This window comes from Eulemur rufifrons, chromosome 27 (assembly GCF_041146395.1).
Source record: "Eulemur rufifrons isolate Redbay chromosome 27, OSU_ERuf_1, whole genome shotgun sequence".
NCBI classification, from domain to species: Eukaryota; Metazoa; Chordata; class Mammalia; order Primates; family Lemuridae; genus Eulemur; species Eulemur rufifrons.
This window is the reverse complement of record NC_091009.1, coordinates 16,253,423-16,268,695: the sequence shown is the minus strand read 5'-3', so window position 1 is coordinate 16,268,695 and position 15,273 is coordinate 16,253,423. Positions and strand designations below refer to the sequence as shown.

Here is a 15,273-nt window from a genome sequence, read left to right as displayed (position 1 = left end):
TGTTCTTTCTTTGTGTCCTTTGAAACATGGCGGTGGTGGCTTTGGTGCTGGTGGCAGGGGAAGCCTTAACAGCCCCGGAGCTGAAGCCTCTCTCTTGGTCCTCAGACCAGGTACAGTGCAGGGGACTCCAGGAACCCCCTTGTTCTGGGATCCAAGCTTACGTGATGGATTGAGAGTTCTGATCCATCACTTGCTTTCAGTGATGTCACTTCTTGGACTCTCCCTTCATTTCTCTCTGAAATGTAGATGGTACCTGCTCACCCTTCTCCATTTTCTTCTTTTGTCACCATCCTTCCAAGCTTACCATGCCTATTCCTGCTCCCCTTTCTCTGCTCGTGGAACAGGTTCCCAATCTCCCCTCCTCTGGCCGCCATCACATCTGCTGAGGTCCGGGTAATGCTTCCTCTCGCTCGTGTGCCCACGCTTCCAACTCAGCTGTCCCCCTCTCCTCCTGAGTGGCACCCGAGAATTCAGCTCTCCCGTCACTTTGACAGGGTCAGCCAGAGTCCCGTCTGGCCTGGGGCAGATGGTGGAGTAAAGTCACTTAACCTGAGCCTCGTCCTGGTCAGGGGCTCAGGCCAGCAGGAAGTCACATGTGGGTTTGTCTGCAGGTTTGTCGAGTCTCTCTCTCCTCAAGGTTACAACTTTCATTGTCTCATCCCATGTATTTGCCTCTGTGAATATCCACCATTCAGATAACCTGGCTCCTGTCCTAGTTTCTTTCTGTCCTTGAAATTGAACCTCGCCTCACTGAGGAGGCTCCTGCAAAGGCTATTGCTTATTCAACTTGAGCTACGGATCGTGGTTGCCATGGTAGCGTGTTTCTGTGGCTCCCCAGAAACAAGAGGTGACTTGGCATCCCTTTCACCACTGCCAGCCAGAGCCATCTCAGAACCCCGCCCGACTCCCAGGAGCGATGCCCTCAACCAAGGGGAGGGAATGACCTCTAGCTGAATTCTCAAAGAAAGCTGCACTGTCCCGAGTCCTTCCCCTGCAGAGGTCTGCGCCTGCCCTCATGTATGTTTTCTACAAGCATATATGTTGTGTATGTAGTGGCTGGAGAGAAATCTGTTCTCCCCACCTACATACATCAAGTAAAGGGATTCTTTATAATGTAAACCTGACAAATGCCATTTGAGAACTCAATTGACGTTTGAGGAGGAAGGGGATTCTTTTGTAAGTGTGGGCATCCTAGTGGGTCAGAAAAGAAATGGAAAGATACCCATATTGCACTTTCTGCTCTTGCCAGTCCACTTTTACATTATAAAGCATTTATAAGAACACTCAGGTCTCCGTCCTTAAGCCCAGCCTCTCTGTAGGGAGGCGGGCAGAGTTGTGGCAAAGGGTCGGGCTCAGCGTTCCCCGATCCCACCGGCCTGCGACACCCTGCTTTCTGGGCCACGTGGAGACACAGAGTGTTTGCCAACTATAAATGTCCTCGGCTGTGCCTTTTCTACTTTGAGGTTTCAAGAGAAGTCTGGTGAGTGGCTGGATCTGTGAAACCTTTCTGTTTTATCTTTTTCTTTCCGAAGAAGGGGCATTCTTCTGTGTGGTATTTTCTACTGAAGAACCAGAACCTGCTTTTCCCAATTTCCGCACACCCTGTTGCCACCATTTCTGCTTCCCGGCCTCCTGGGTGGGGAGCCAGAGATGGTTACAGCCTTGGCATTTGTGGGGATCTGCACATCAGGCACGTGCCCTCACTGCAGGGCACCCCCAGAGTCAGCTGCCTGGGAGCAAAGTCAGGTAACCATGCAGACTGCAATCGTGAGCCCCGAAGGATCCAGCACAGTGAGGATGCGTCTTCATGTGTCACGTCGTTCACGTTCAGTGAAGGGACTTGGGCAGGCAGGTGGGCAGGGACTGAATCTCTAGAGGGGAAATGCGGAAGAGGACAGGAGCTTCTGTGCGTGTGTGAGATACCTACTTTCCAACCCAGGTCCCTCCCCCTCTGGTTCCACTGCCCTACAACATGTTATTTGCCTAGCTCAACTCAAATCAGCAGTTGAGTTCTCCTGGATTGGATCCTGAGGAGTAAACTTGCAGCTTATAATTGCTTATCCGCACAAATGGTTTAATAGAAAAATAGTGATCTGCTCCCACCTCCTCCCCCACTTTGGGACTTACCATGGCCTTTGCATCAATTAGAGTCACGCTGGCAGCTGACGACAAAGCTGCCCGTTGCTGTTTGCTACCGTAGCAGGGCACGAGGTGAGGACAGGACTCCCTGGTACACGGGGGATCTGGCTCCCGGACAGCCTTGGCCTTTCATTATCCATTCCTTAGGCAGAAATGAAATACATGAGTTAATCTGCCTCTTGATGCCAGAAGGAATTGGGGTTCCCACATTAGCTTTTATTACATTCTTTTCATTGAACTATGTCACTTTCCTGACACTTGACACTGTGCCCTAGTCGCTGAGATGGATGAGGTCTATTGAATGCACACAGAACCAGCCGTGGCAGCAGAGCCAGTGCATAGACCAGATGATTTTCGATTTGGAAGGGTCCTGAAGAGTCACAGAATATCCATAGAAACAGCAGAGTAAACGTTTCCCTCTAAACCTGTCTGTCTTTTCCTCCTGTCCTCTGCTACCTGTCTGTGGCAGTTCTCTCACACCTCAAGCACTGCCTAGGGGACTTCTCTCTTGACAGCTTCTGTTCTTTTAGAACTGAAAGAGGAGTCTCCCAAAGGAAGCTGTGACTACATATTAATCTCATAGCGGGGGTGGGGGGCACAGTGGACAAAGTCCTGCTTCATGCAAAGAAAGACCCATTTACCACCGAGCCAGACGGGCCATCCAGTCCCCCTGCTCTGTGGAAGAGGATGAAGGATTAAAAGTAAATTTAGCCATCAGGTAGCCCATTAACTGTGGATTTAGGATACAGGCTGAAAAGGAACTGGAAATTTCCAGCAGTGAGCAGATAGAAGGATGTTGTTCCTTGAGACTCCAGTTTCAAGAGTCACCTCAAGAGTGACTTCATCTGACATTGTGCCCAGACAAGGACACTAAAGGTGATTAATGCCCGTGGACTGTGGAGGTGCCCACTGCTGTGTGATACCAGAGCTGCCTTGAGAGTGGGGTTTGGGAGGGGGATGGAGGAGCAGCATAGAAGCCACACAGAGGGAGAGTTTGGAAGGAGGAGATAGGTCCTCAGTCTACCTGCTCTTGGTATTAAGCCCCAGAATGCATGTTTTTTGGTGAACATTGGAAAATGTGTTGTCTGTTGCATGTGACGTTGGGCGCTGCTGGGGAACCTTCTGCAGAATGTGCACTTAGAAGACCTTTGTCTTACGGAGGCAATGGGTGTGAACACTCAAGTATTTTTCTTTATTGACAGCAGAAATTTGGGAGATGATTGGTTGTAAATGGGATCTTGGCCTGTGGCTGCAGAACCCAGCAAAATGAAGTGGTGCAGTCGGGGAACACGGCCCCATCCACATAGTAGCCAACAACTGGTTTAACCAGACCTAGATATAAAAAGCACGCCGTGAGCCTTGAACACCGTGGGAAGAGCCCAGTCCTGCCGGATTAGTAGAAACCCCTCATGGTGCCCCCCAGATTTAAAAGTAGCTTTTAGAATAACTTAGCTCAGAAGACTTCATAGGGGGACTTGGGAAGTATCTGCCCAGAGCACGTGACCCGCCAGTCATCTGCTTCATCCACACTCACTGGGGGCATGGCCTTGAGTTACACATTAGTGTCTAGCTGGGGAAATGGACTGGGAGGACTTCAGCTGGCTCCAAGGTCGTCTTAGAAGGATCGTCAGATGAGGGGTCTTTGGGTATGTTTAGAACATAAAAATTAAGAAGAAGGACAAATAATGTCACTGTTCACCAGATTGAATAACAAAACTGCTAGGAGATAGGTGCTTTGCTGTCTCCTGTTGTTTCTCAGTGCTGGGACAAAAATACCTTGCAGTTGGTACAATACAGTGCTATGTATTGCAATGGAGAAAGTTTGCAAAAGCCTCTCATGTATGTATGAGGAGCTCTTGGAGGTCCGTGTGCAAGAAGGGAAGGAGAATGCACCTACCGCTTAGTGCAGAGCTAGTGCTCTGGTCACAAAGCAAGGAGAGGTGACAGAGTAACAATGGATTTAGGGCTCACGGGTGCCCCCCAGGGATGCCGAAGCGTGGACCAGGAGGAAAAACAATCCCTAAACAGCAGCAGGTATGCAGTGACAAGGTCAAAGTGCCAAATTTAAAATCTTCACGCAAGGAGATAAACCTGGCCTTACCTACAGTCCTAGAGAAACAAGCATTGCCAATGCAAAGGGGGAAAATTCCTTTTCATTTCCACGAGTCTCTAGAATTTTTAAAGTGCTTTCATATTCTATTTCATTTATCTCTGGACAGTCCTGTTTTGCAGTTGAGAAAGAGATTGCCCGAGGTTTGACTAGTCTCCCTCATTTGACTAGTAGGTAGCAAAGCCAGTTCTTGAGCAACCTAGGTCTTCTGATTTCAAGTTCAGTGTTTTCTCCATTATATCCAGCTCCTGGCTGCCTGTGCTATTGTAGTTGGCTCCAACCCATTAAGCTCTGTAAACTCAGGGTGGTGGGTTGGTGTGGATCTTTCCTCAGCCCACAGATCCCTCTGTGTATACCTGGAGACAGACAAGACCTATAGGCCCAATGGAGAAGGGCACCCCTGAGCCTTTCATCTGTAGGTTTTTCTTCCTATGAACCTCATGGACTCTAAACTGCTGGAGAGGAGTGGGACAGATGGCTCATTATTTGAGCTCAGGAACCACTGGTTTCTTTTACTATTGCCTCCTCTGGTTAAAACCCTCCAGTGGTTCCCATTTGAAAGGCATCATAACATCGTAAATGAGAGCATGGCTTTCAGAGGCAGGCAAACCGCGGTCTGACCCCCAGCATTATTAATTATTAGCTGCCTTAACTCTGAACCTTTGCCTCCTCATCTGCGAGTGGGAATTCAAAATAACTCACTACGTGAGAATTAAATAAGATAAAATATATTTAGTGTCCCATGTAGTGCCGAGCACGCAGTGGTTGTATAATAAATGGTAGCTATTAGTGCCTACCAGAGAATAGTCCAGGCACTTTAGCAAGACACTCAGGCTCTGCATAGCACCGACTCCTGCTCCCAGCTTGCACTCCCAGGAGCTGGACATTCCCCTAGGGCCAGAGATTCCTTTTGATCCCTGCAGCTGTTCCCTCCCGAGCTCCTGGGGGAAGGCGGAAGGCCATGACACTTAAAGGAGGAGGGGTTCTCCAGAGCCTGATGTCCCTGCTCTGCCCTCCTCACCCCCCAGGACAGTCAGTTCCTGGCAGAAATGAACTTGACAGCATGTGCAAAGGGGACCCGGTAGCTGAAGGGCAAGATTACAGTGAATGATGAGTGATTACACACGAAAGATCTGGAGGGCGACTTGACAACTGAGCTGGAAAATTCTCATCTTTTACTGATGAGACAATAGACAAACGTGGCATTTTTTTTTTTTTTTATTCTGGAGAGCAGCCAGAAACTTAACCAAATAAGTAGGAAATAAGTGACCCAGTTGAGTCCCAATTAAAGTGCGACCAGTGCATCCTAGCATGTGGAATTATCTTCAGATTTTAACATTAGAGTCAATTTTTAAACCTGATAAAATTTCACTAATTAGCTAGGCAGTGTAAAAAGAAATTCTGATTATACATTTAGTAACAACGACTACCAAAGTGTTATGGAATGATTATATTTAAATGATTTGTTAAAAAGCACATAAATTATTTCCAAAAAAACGTGCCTCAATTAAAATGTTTGAAGAACTTGTCTTCTTGGTTTGGTAAAACACCTCCCCTGCAGTCTTGTCGGCTTCGATAATGGCTTAAATAATGTGTGGATTTGGGAGCAGTACTTTGGCCTAGTCTGTGTGCAAAATTGTGATATATTTTAATGGTGCTAAATTGGTGAGGCTTTTCCTGAGTCTATGGCTTTGTTACTCAGTGCGCCTCGCGTTTCAAATGGTGATTTGTACATGTGCGCCCCACCCCCATGTTAACAAAATCAAGGATGCAAGCGTGTTTTTCTGCAACCATGCAGACTTGTGGCATTTCGGTGGCTCTTTTCTAGGAAGAGACTGGATGAAAGCTGTGCAGGGCAGTGACAGCCTTTATTTCACTTCGGGCCCGTGTCAGAGTGCTGTCCCTGGTTCAGATCTGTGGGAGTTAGGATGGGACAGAGAAACCCCCAGTAGTTCAGCAGCCACACTCACCTGTTAAGGTTAGGGAACACCAGGAAGGAACGTCATTTTCCTGCATATGTGCCAATTGCAGGTGGAAGCATTTAAGAGCTAGTATGGATCTGTGTTCTCCCCTTTCCCCATGTCACGGCCAGTGAAGGTTCAAATAAACAAACTTCTGTTAATCAAAAAAAAAAAAAAAAAAAAGGAACTTCATTTTCCCAAACAAGGTGCACACGCACAATGGTGAGAAATCCCCTTTGTTTTGTACCAAGATACTCTACTAGGATTCAGGGTAGTGGGGGTGGGAATCAATTGCAGCAAGTTATGTCCTTCATTCAGATTCGTGGGAGAAGCAAGAAATATTGGGCTTCCCTGCCTAAGATGGATGTCTGTGAGTATGACCTCTGAGGACCTTGTTCAGGTTCTGCTGGATGTAAAGGTCTCCATGACAAGGACCTGGGCTAAGCAGAAGGCTAAAGCCTGGAATATGTGACCCTAGGCCACTGCCATATGTTGATCTCCCACCCTGTTCCCACGTCTTAGGGATATGGAAGATTCTCCCTTGGTTTTTACTCAAAACAAATAGAGCCTGGGGAAAGGAAGGCGCAACCTATGTAGGTGCTGGGAAATTTTTCTATCAAATGATTCCATTTTTCCCATGGCAGCTGGCAATTACACTTTTGTGTGTGTGCTTATTTGCTTGAGGTCTGTCCTCCCTACCAGACTAGGTAAGTTCCAAGAGGTCAGTGACCTCATCTGCTCACAACTGCGTATCCAATACCTGGAACAGCACCTGACACATATTAAGGAATCCATAGATGCTTGTTATGAGTGAATAAAAGCATATGTGGCTCACCTACTACGTGTCCTTTCTTGTATGTGAGAAGACGCTGTTATAATTCAAGGGAAGATATTTCTGCCCTCTGAACATTTAGAGGTTATTACATTAAGGATTTAAGGTTTATAAGGCCTTGGGTTTAATTACCAAGTTACAATTCATTTGGCATTTGCTGTAAAAATTAATATAATTTTGAATATGGGATCATGTACTGAGTCAAATGGCCATCAGAAGTCTTTGCTTGTGACGTGTAGTGTATAGTATAGGTTTCTGGTACATTGGAAAAAATTCAGAAAAGAGAGAGAAAAGGTAACCTGTGTAGCAGTCAGCAACAAAGAATCAAAGCCTGAATTCTGGAAGCTTCTTCGTAGCAGCAGGCCAGGATGGGGAATCATGCAATATGTTCACCTGTGACTCCGAACTCACTCAGTGAATGGTTTTACACAAGGTGTGTCTTACCAGAACCTCAGTTTGCTTTGCAGTTATGTGCAGTTCAGGGATCTTTTTCAGCTGTAAAATTTGGTGAGCTGTTTGACACAGCCTTGAACCAAAACCCGCTAGTGCAGAGGCTTCGTGGTTAAAAGCGAGAGCTCCAAGCATCCTACATACTCGGGGTTCAAGTCCCAGCACTACCAGCTAATGCTGGGCACTCGCTTAACCTCTCTGAATCTCATTTGTGAAATGGGGATAGCAATACCTAGGTCCTAAAGTTATTAATAGTAGGCGGCTTAAAGATTTGCAACCAAAAGTGCTTAGCACAGAGTCTGGCCCATAATAAAGAATAAATATTCTAAAAGTTTAAATGTTAGTTTTCATTTCTATCTGAAAGCTATTTACAGTCTGAATTATTATTTTTGGTTATGCCTCACCACGATAGAGCTGGGATGATTTTTCTTCTTCGAGTTGCACAGTAAATAGTTCATGATGGACAGTTCGTCATTTAGCTTACCATAAGGCAACCTTTTATGTGACAACCTTGCCCCCTCATTTTAAGGGGGTTTGATGATGTTGCTCATCTAGCTTTTGGAGGGGCGTCGGAGTAGCCCTCTCAGAGTGGGTTGCAAGTCCCTCTTCTGATGAGACCCTTTATAAGCATCACTGCACAACTGTGACTGGAAATGCCTTTCCCAAGTGAGTTTCTGGCCCAGAGCAGGTGCGACGCCTCTATCCTGGTTTCTCATAAATGGAAATGGAGAGAGTTTGAAGACCATAAAGGAAATGAAAGTAACAGCCTACATTTAGAAAACTGCAAATAAACTAGGCTCCGTGGAATAAAGTACAATGTCTGGAAGTCCGTCTAGTTAGAGGCAGTGTCACTAGTGCTGGCGAAGGGCCTTTGCCCCTGCAGGTAGGGGCCGTGGCTATGGAGCAGGTGGCATGCCAGCCCCTCCGCTCACAAAGCATGCGGACCCTGCAAGTGCCAAGGCTGTGGGCGGGGTCCCTTGGGCCGGTGCTTCTCCAGTTTCCTGTCCATTGTAAGGTTGTCTTTTTGCCCTAAAATGTTCTGACTGTCTTCTCCCTTTTTTTTTCTTTTTTCTTTTTTGACTACATTCTGATTGGATCCTCCATAGGAACGCTTTGGGGTAAATATGTTTGATTTTCTTTGAAGGAAAAGATGCGGGGAGCGGGGTGGAGGAGGGAGAAAGTCTGGGTGGGAGGGAGGAGCTGATGCATTGGGAAGGGAATGGTGAGCTTATTTGAGTGGTGAGTTTTCACTGATATCCAAGAGATCAGAAATTAGTCACCAAACCTTCTTGGGAAGTGATCATTCTTACTGGTTTAGATATGTATTTGGCTTATATGTTGCCTCTTTTAGATATGTAGATACATGAACCTGATACAGTAAAATGCTTTATAAACTATACCAAAGTTCCTGCATGCAAAAGACCGTATCAAAACAATACTTTTAGATTATTTATATTCAATCTAGTATTGAATAAAAGTGACTTGTGGGTCACTACCTATGACCATTAAGAGTCCTAAAATTAATATTCTGGGCAAAGTCAGCATTCCTTGGATTAGACTAAATGACTTCTTACCTTCTGTGAAAGAATAGGGGGACTTCTATCTCCTTGTCTAGGGGTGGGCATGGCAGGAAGGTGGGGTGCAAAGCAGGCAGAAGCCCTGTTGTTCCCCCCTGATATTCTGGATCCGTTTCCTCGGGTCCTTGGTGTGATAGTAATCTGGGCCAACGTGAGGAAAGAACCAGAGCCTGGCCTCACTGTTTAGAGTCTCGTTTTCCACCATCTGTGTGTTTTATTAATTGCAGTTATTTGAATTGAATGCAGAGATGTCAGGGGATGAGCAGGGAGGGAAGAAAAATGCAAGTTGGTTTATTCATTTCATTCCTAAAAATAAAAAAGAGAAATACGTTTTCTCTATTAGGAGCAAACCTTTCCAAGAGGCTAAACAGGGAGGGTCATTAGCTGTAGAGCCAGGAAAAAAGTAGGCAGGGACAGTGGCGTGGGCCGCCTCCTGCCCGGTGACCCTATGCTAGCCACGGTGTCTGAACTGGAAGGGACTGCGGGAAGGAGCCAGCCACATGGAGATAGTTGGGTGGAAGCCGGGGCCCCGGCAAGAAGCCTGTGTGGCATCCTCTCTGGAGCAGGTAGCCCAGCGAGGGTGTCCATCCCCCACCACCCTTCCTCACCTTGCTCTCCGTGTACCTAGCAGTGGTGACAGACCTAGGCAAGTCAAGTCTCTGATGTGACTTGCTCTTAGCTGTGGGTTCCTGTTCTATTCAGCAACTATCATTTGAGAACCTACTGCTGGACTAGGCATAGCAGGGATCCAGAGTGGGCTCCCGATCACGTTCCCTGTTGACACGTCTTCTGTTTGCATTGTGCCAGTGTGGTGACGAGCAGCATTAGACTGGCGGTTAGGGAGAGACAGTCTTCATTAGCATGTGTGTGTGCGTGCCTGTGTGTTCCTCCATGTGTGTATGTGTGGGTGTGTATGTGCATACAGCTATGGTGCATATGTGCACACTAGGGAGCAACTTTTTGTGGCATGTCCCTGAAGGAGTCAACCCTGACCCAATTCCTGGGTTCTTGCCTACGTCTCTCCCCTTTTGCCTTGTTATTCATGCAGTAGTGTAAGTGCCACTTTTATTTCTCCATCACCCCAAATGATCCCCTGGGGGTCTCTCCCTTGCAGAACCAACAAGGGGCGGGACATCAAGACCATCAAGTCCCTGCGGGTGCTCCGAGTTCTGAGGCCGCTGAAAACCATCAAACGCTTGCCCAAGCTCAAGGTAATGTTCACAGAGTTTGTTCCCATCAACTCCCCTTCTCCTATCTTCTCTCTTAGCCATGGATGTGGCCTGCTTTGGGAAAATTTGTTCTGGGAATATTCCTTTTTATTATGTGGTTATTGAGGTTCTTTTCATCTGCCTGAGCTTAAGGGTCTTAGTTTCAAAGGAAAACAACCAACATCCTAAGAAATCTGTAAAGGGGCTTTTGCCCCTTGAGTTCAGACCCAGGTGGTGTGTTCTGCTCTCTGGAGTGGCATGCCATCCAGGAGGGACCCCGTGTGGCTTTGTGCAGGGCCCCCTGTGCTGTTGAGGCAGACCACAACACCGGAATGGAAGCCACAGGAGCCCTCACTATGCACGTGGTCTGCATGCTAGGTCAGGCCAAGTGTCCTGGGACATTTTCTTTTATTCTAGAGAAGGACAGGATTTTCTAGCCCTAACCCTTCATATTTTTGAGGCACAGATGGGTCAAACGCTTGTTCAAGGACACACAGTCCATTTTTGGCAGAAGCAGAGAAGAAATGGGGAAGTGAGCTAACATGAAATGCATTCTTCCTGTTGCCAGAACCCGAGCTTTAATAGGTATCTTATCCAGATTCCTCCTTGTCCACTACTCATCCCTGCACAGCTCCACCAGGGCTCCAGCCTCCCTGAGCCTCTCAGGGTGTGTTTACCACCCTGTCCGCCAGCCTGCTGAGCCCACCTCCCCGCCCACAGACATTGCTGTTAATGGAAGCCGAGCCTCCCCTCGGAGGAAGTTCTTCCTCCCTGAGTTCCTGTGAATGAGAGCCAGCCACTGCCAGCGAGAAGACCAGGGCTCTCGGTTCACAGCCCCGATGTCCTGCTGCTGCTGCTGCGCAGGCCACACAGCCAGCCAAGCGTGCGCCTCCGGGCTACTCCAGGGTGCTTCCCCAGAAGCAAGTGTAAACCTGCAGCATTGCATGGACTAGTGCAGCCCTTCTCAAGGTGTGGGTCACAGGCAGCTGCATCAGGACCACCTGGATGCTTCTTAATATCCAGGTTTCTGGGCTACCCCAGCATAATAGAGCCAGACTCCCTGGGGGGAGGGGCTTGGCATGTGCCTTCTACAGCAGCTCCCTAGGCGACTCTTAGTCTAGCACAGTTTGAGAACCCCTGCCAGCATTGGAAAGAGCGCATTTGAGTGCCGGGCTCAGCTATGGGACTTAGGAGCTATATGACCCAGGGCAAATCACTTACTCTGTGACTTTCTTTCAAGTGGAAAATGGAGACAGTTTATCACTCACTTGTGGTGTGGACAGAACAAGCTGACATGCGTGGTCCCTGTTAGAAAACCCAATGATTCCCCTGACGTGCCCAGGCCTGCTCTCCCAAGCCTGCCATGGAAGACAAAGCCGGGGGGAAGGACCTTGTGAACCTGACCCTGCTTCCCAATTCCCATTTCCTGTTCGGTTCTGTAACCTCTGATACACCCTGCCCGCCCCCACCCCGCCCCAAAGCCCTCCTGTCCTCAGAGCACTGCTCCGCTAGCCTCTAGCCCTGCAGACAGAGGCAAAGCAGACCAGGCTTATGAAAGGCTGGGGAGGGAAGGAAAGTCACTTCTGAAAGGCCCCGAACTGGCCGAACCATGGCTTCCTCTCAGTGCTTGGAGACCTGGGCCACAGCATATGCTCCCAAGGAAATAGCCTCCACCACCTGCTTTCCCCCTGCCTACCCTGCCTTCCTCTCCCGGAGGAGGCCCTTCCTACAGTCACAGCTGTCTCTTAACCGCCCTCCCACCTGACAATGGGCCCAGTGCAGCGCCTGGCCTGACCAGTGCCGTAAATGCTCATCCTCCTGCCTACGCCCAGCATAATTGTCCCGGCGGCCTGGGGCCCTGGCCGCTGCTGTCTGCTGCAGTGCAGGACCCAGCGGGTCCTATGGAGTGTGCAGACAGGCTCGATGAGATTAGCTAACAGGCTGGGGAAGGCAACCCCAACCTTGGTTAATTCCATTAAATTAGAAAGAACTGGTTCCTCTCTCTGCAGCTGTGTAACCTCAGGGATATGTAGGTGGCTCTGATGATTCCATAAGGCTGTGTGTCACTCACGTTCCCCGCAGTGTTGGACTAATTAAACCAGCAGTGCTTCACCCAGCGCTGCAAAGAAGCAATGGCACAAATGCGCCACCGCCGTGGGACTGGCCTCTCCTGTGAGCCAAACCTAAACACCTAGAAAATAACCTAAAAATGGCTTGAAATGTGTTGAATTCCCATGTAACTCCTCACCGTGTAGGGCCTAGAATGGAGGTCTCTGGAGGTCTGTCACCTTTTACCGGAAGTATGAGTCCCTGGCTCAGTCCCCCGTCACCCAGCCTCCCCGCCTCACTGCTGATGGTCCTCATCCCAAATACAGCCAGCTTCACTGACATTTACATGGTGCTGAACGTAATCGGGGCCAATTCATGAACTTGCGACAGAATATCAGAATATTATCTCTCCCTGATCCATTTAGAAAGGTAAAGAGAAAGCAGTCCATAATCGGTAAATAAATCAAATCTAAGATGTCACCAAATAAATGGAAGGTCAGGGACAAGCTATTTAATGGCTAGATGATCTCAAAGATCCCTTCCATTTCTAAACTTGAGTTTCATACTAAGCGGAGGACCCCTACTAGGATCCCACAAATGACCCCTTTGTTGCTTGATATCATCTGGTTTCTGCTGCTTTGGGTTTACTTTCAGATTCAGAGCATGTGTTCCCGTCCCAGGTGGTAGGTCCTTGCAGTCATGACCAGCTTGGAAGCAGCCCTCAATCCCATGAGTGTCACCTCCTAGGTGGGCCTTCTTTCCTGAGGCACCTTCTTGGTGGGGCTGGGCCATGGTGATGTGTCCCCAGTCAGCTCTAGGCAAATGCACAAGCCATCACAGGGCTCACATGCCAGAGCTCTTTGTCCACAGGCTGTCTTTGACTGTGTGGTGACCTCCTTGAAGAATGTCTTCAACATACTCATTGTCTACAAGCTCTTCATGTTCATCTTTGCCGTCATCGCAGTTCAGCTCTTCAAGGGAAAGTTCTTTTACTGCACGGACAGTTCCAAGGACACAGAGAAGGAGTGCATGTAAGTGCCGCTGGCCCACCCCACTCACTTTTGCTGAAGCGACAATGAACCCACTCCACCCATGGGTCCACCCTTCCTCTTTTCTCTCGTTCCCTATACCCTTCTTCCTTTAGCAGAAAGACAAAACAGGGAGTCAGTAACTTGTATTGAGCACCTCTTTTGTGTCAGACACGGTATGAGACATTTTACACTCAGCTTTCATTTTAAATCATTATAACAACCTATTGAGGTGGATTTTATTTGCACGTTATATGTCCAGAAGCTGAGACACAGAAAGTTTAATATGAGTTGCTCAAGGTTATGCAGCAACTAGTGAAAGAATGACGATTTAATCCCACGTCTGTTGAGCACCAAATCCCATTTTTATTCCATAGTAATAACTTGCATTTGTGTGGTGATTGTTATTACCCCACAGTACTGAAGTCTGTAGAATTTCCTGACTCTTCCATGAGCTGTCGCGAAGAGTCCCTCTTTCATTTCTATCTGGTTTTAGAGGCAACTATGTAGATCATGAGAAAAACAAGATGGAGGTGAAGGGCCGGGAATGGAAGCGCCACGAATTCCACTACGACAACATCATCTGGGCCCTGCTGACCCTCTTCACTGTGTCCACGGGGGAGGGATGGCCTCAGTGAGTACTGGGTTTCACGCTTGTCTGTGAGCTGGGATGGGACCGCATGGTTCCCTCGAGAAGCTGATTCAAGATGAGCAGGCTGACCCTTTGTTGTCACACCAGGGAAAGGAAGTGATTATGAAGGGGTGAGACAGGCACAAGAGAGGAAGCCCGAAAATCCTTAAGGCAAAAGTGGAGAAGGGGGTGACAAAGTCAGGGAAATATCTGAAACTCTTAATGTTTTAGCCAACTAAGGAGGATTTGAGTGAATGAGTTTTGAACAGCCCCCTAGCCCTTAAGAGAGTCCCTGGGGGCTCCTTTAGACCAATTTATCCTCCAGTTTGACCCTACACCTGAGAGCCTGAGGACCGAGTGTTAAGGGTGAACTGGCAGAACCCAAAGACTCTGCCTGTGATCACTCCTCTTCTGAAAAAGATAACAGAATGCAGGTTCTCATGATGCTCATCACTGAAGGCTAATTTTTCAGAGACCTGGCGATGACTAAGACACCACTTTATGGAGACAATATACTCTAGTTGGCAGCAAAATGTCAAACAGAAATCTAAGAGTCTCTTACTATTGAACATAATAAGTTAAACTATAAAATGACGTCCTTCTGTTGCTTAGGAGTTGAACAGATAGCGGAATGGGCTAGAAAGAGCAGGGATTGGTACCAGTGGGATGTATCAACCTGGTTATGAACTCAAAGAGTTCGTGGAGTACCTGCAAAGTCAAGGAAGTCAGACAAAAAGCTATAATGAGTGGCACATCTCCTAACGGAGCCAAGGCTGTGTCATCCACCATCCGTGCCCCCTCATTCTGTCCCCACAGAGTTCTGCAGCATTCCGTAGACGTGACAGAGGAAGACCGAGGCCCAAGCCGCAGCAACCGCATGGAGATGTCCATCTTTTATGTGGTCTACTTTGTGGTCTTCCCTTTCTTCTTCGTCAATATCTTTGTGGCTCTCATCATCATCACCTTCCAGGAACAAGGGGACAAGATGATGGAGGAGTGCAGCCTGGAGAAGAACGAGGTAACAAAATTGGTCTGATACGAGGGACAGCAGGGACTCTTGGACCAGCAGTGTTAGGAAGGAAGCCTGTATTTTCTTAACTTGATTGAGAATTATAGAGAGAAGATGGGCAAATTAATTAGTCATTAAACAAACATTTTCTGAGCACTGCTCTGTTTGAGGCCCAGGTGTGAGGCACCGAGATCTGGAAAGTGCATAAGGTATTTAAGATGCAGTTTATATCTTTACAGCAAAGTCTAAAAGGCAAAGATGTGTGTTCTAATTATAACA

General features: G+C 47.9%; 1 protein-coding gene across 3 annotated transcripts in view; it reads left to right on the top strand.

Annotated features, from left to right (window-relative positions):
• The window catches only part of CACNA1E (calcium voltage-gated channel subunit alpha1 E), a 310,878-nt gene that overhangs the window by 253,570 nt on the left and 42,035 nt on the right, over positions 1-15,273 (top strand). For all 3 annotated transcript variants that reach the window (XM_069459672.1, XM_069459671.1, XM_069459670.1), the window contains 5 exons: positions 8,599-8,610; positions 10,184-10,280; positions 13,197-13,357; positions 13,851-13,988; positions 14,802-15,003. In XM_069459672.1, the coding sequence (XP_069315773.1) occupies positions 8,599-8,610; positions 10,184-10,280; positions 13,197-13,357; positions 13,851-13,988; positions 14,802-15,003 (610 nt within the window). The remainder of the gene's footprint in view (positions 1-8,598; positions 8,611-10,183; positions 10,281-13,196; positions 13,358-13,850; positions 13,989-14,801; positions 15,004-15,273) is intronic.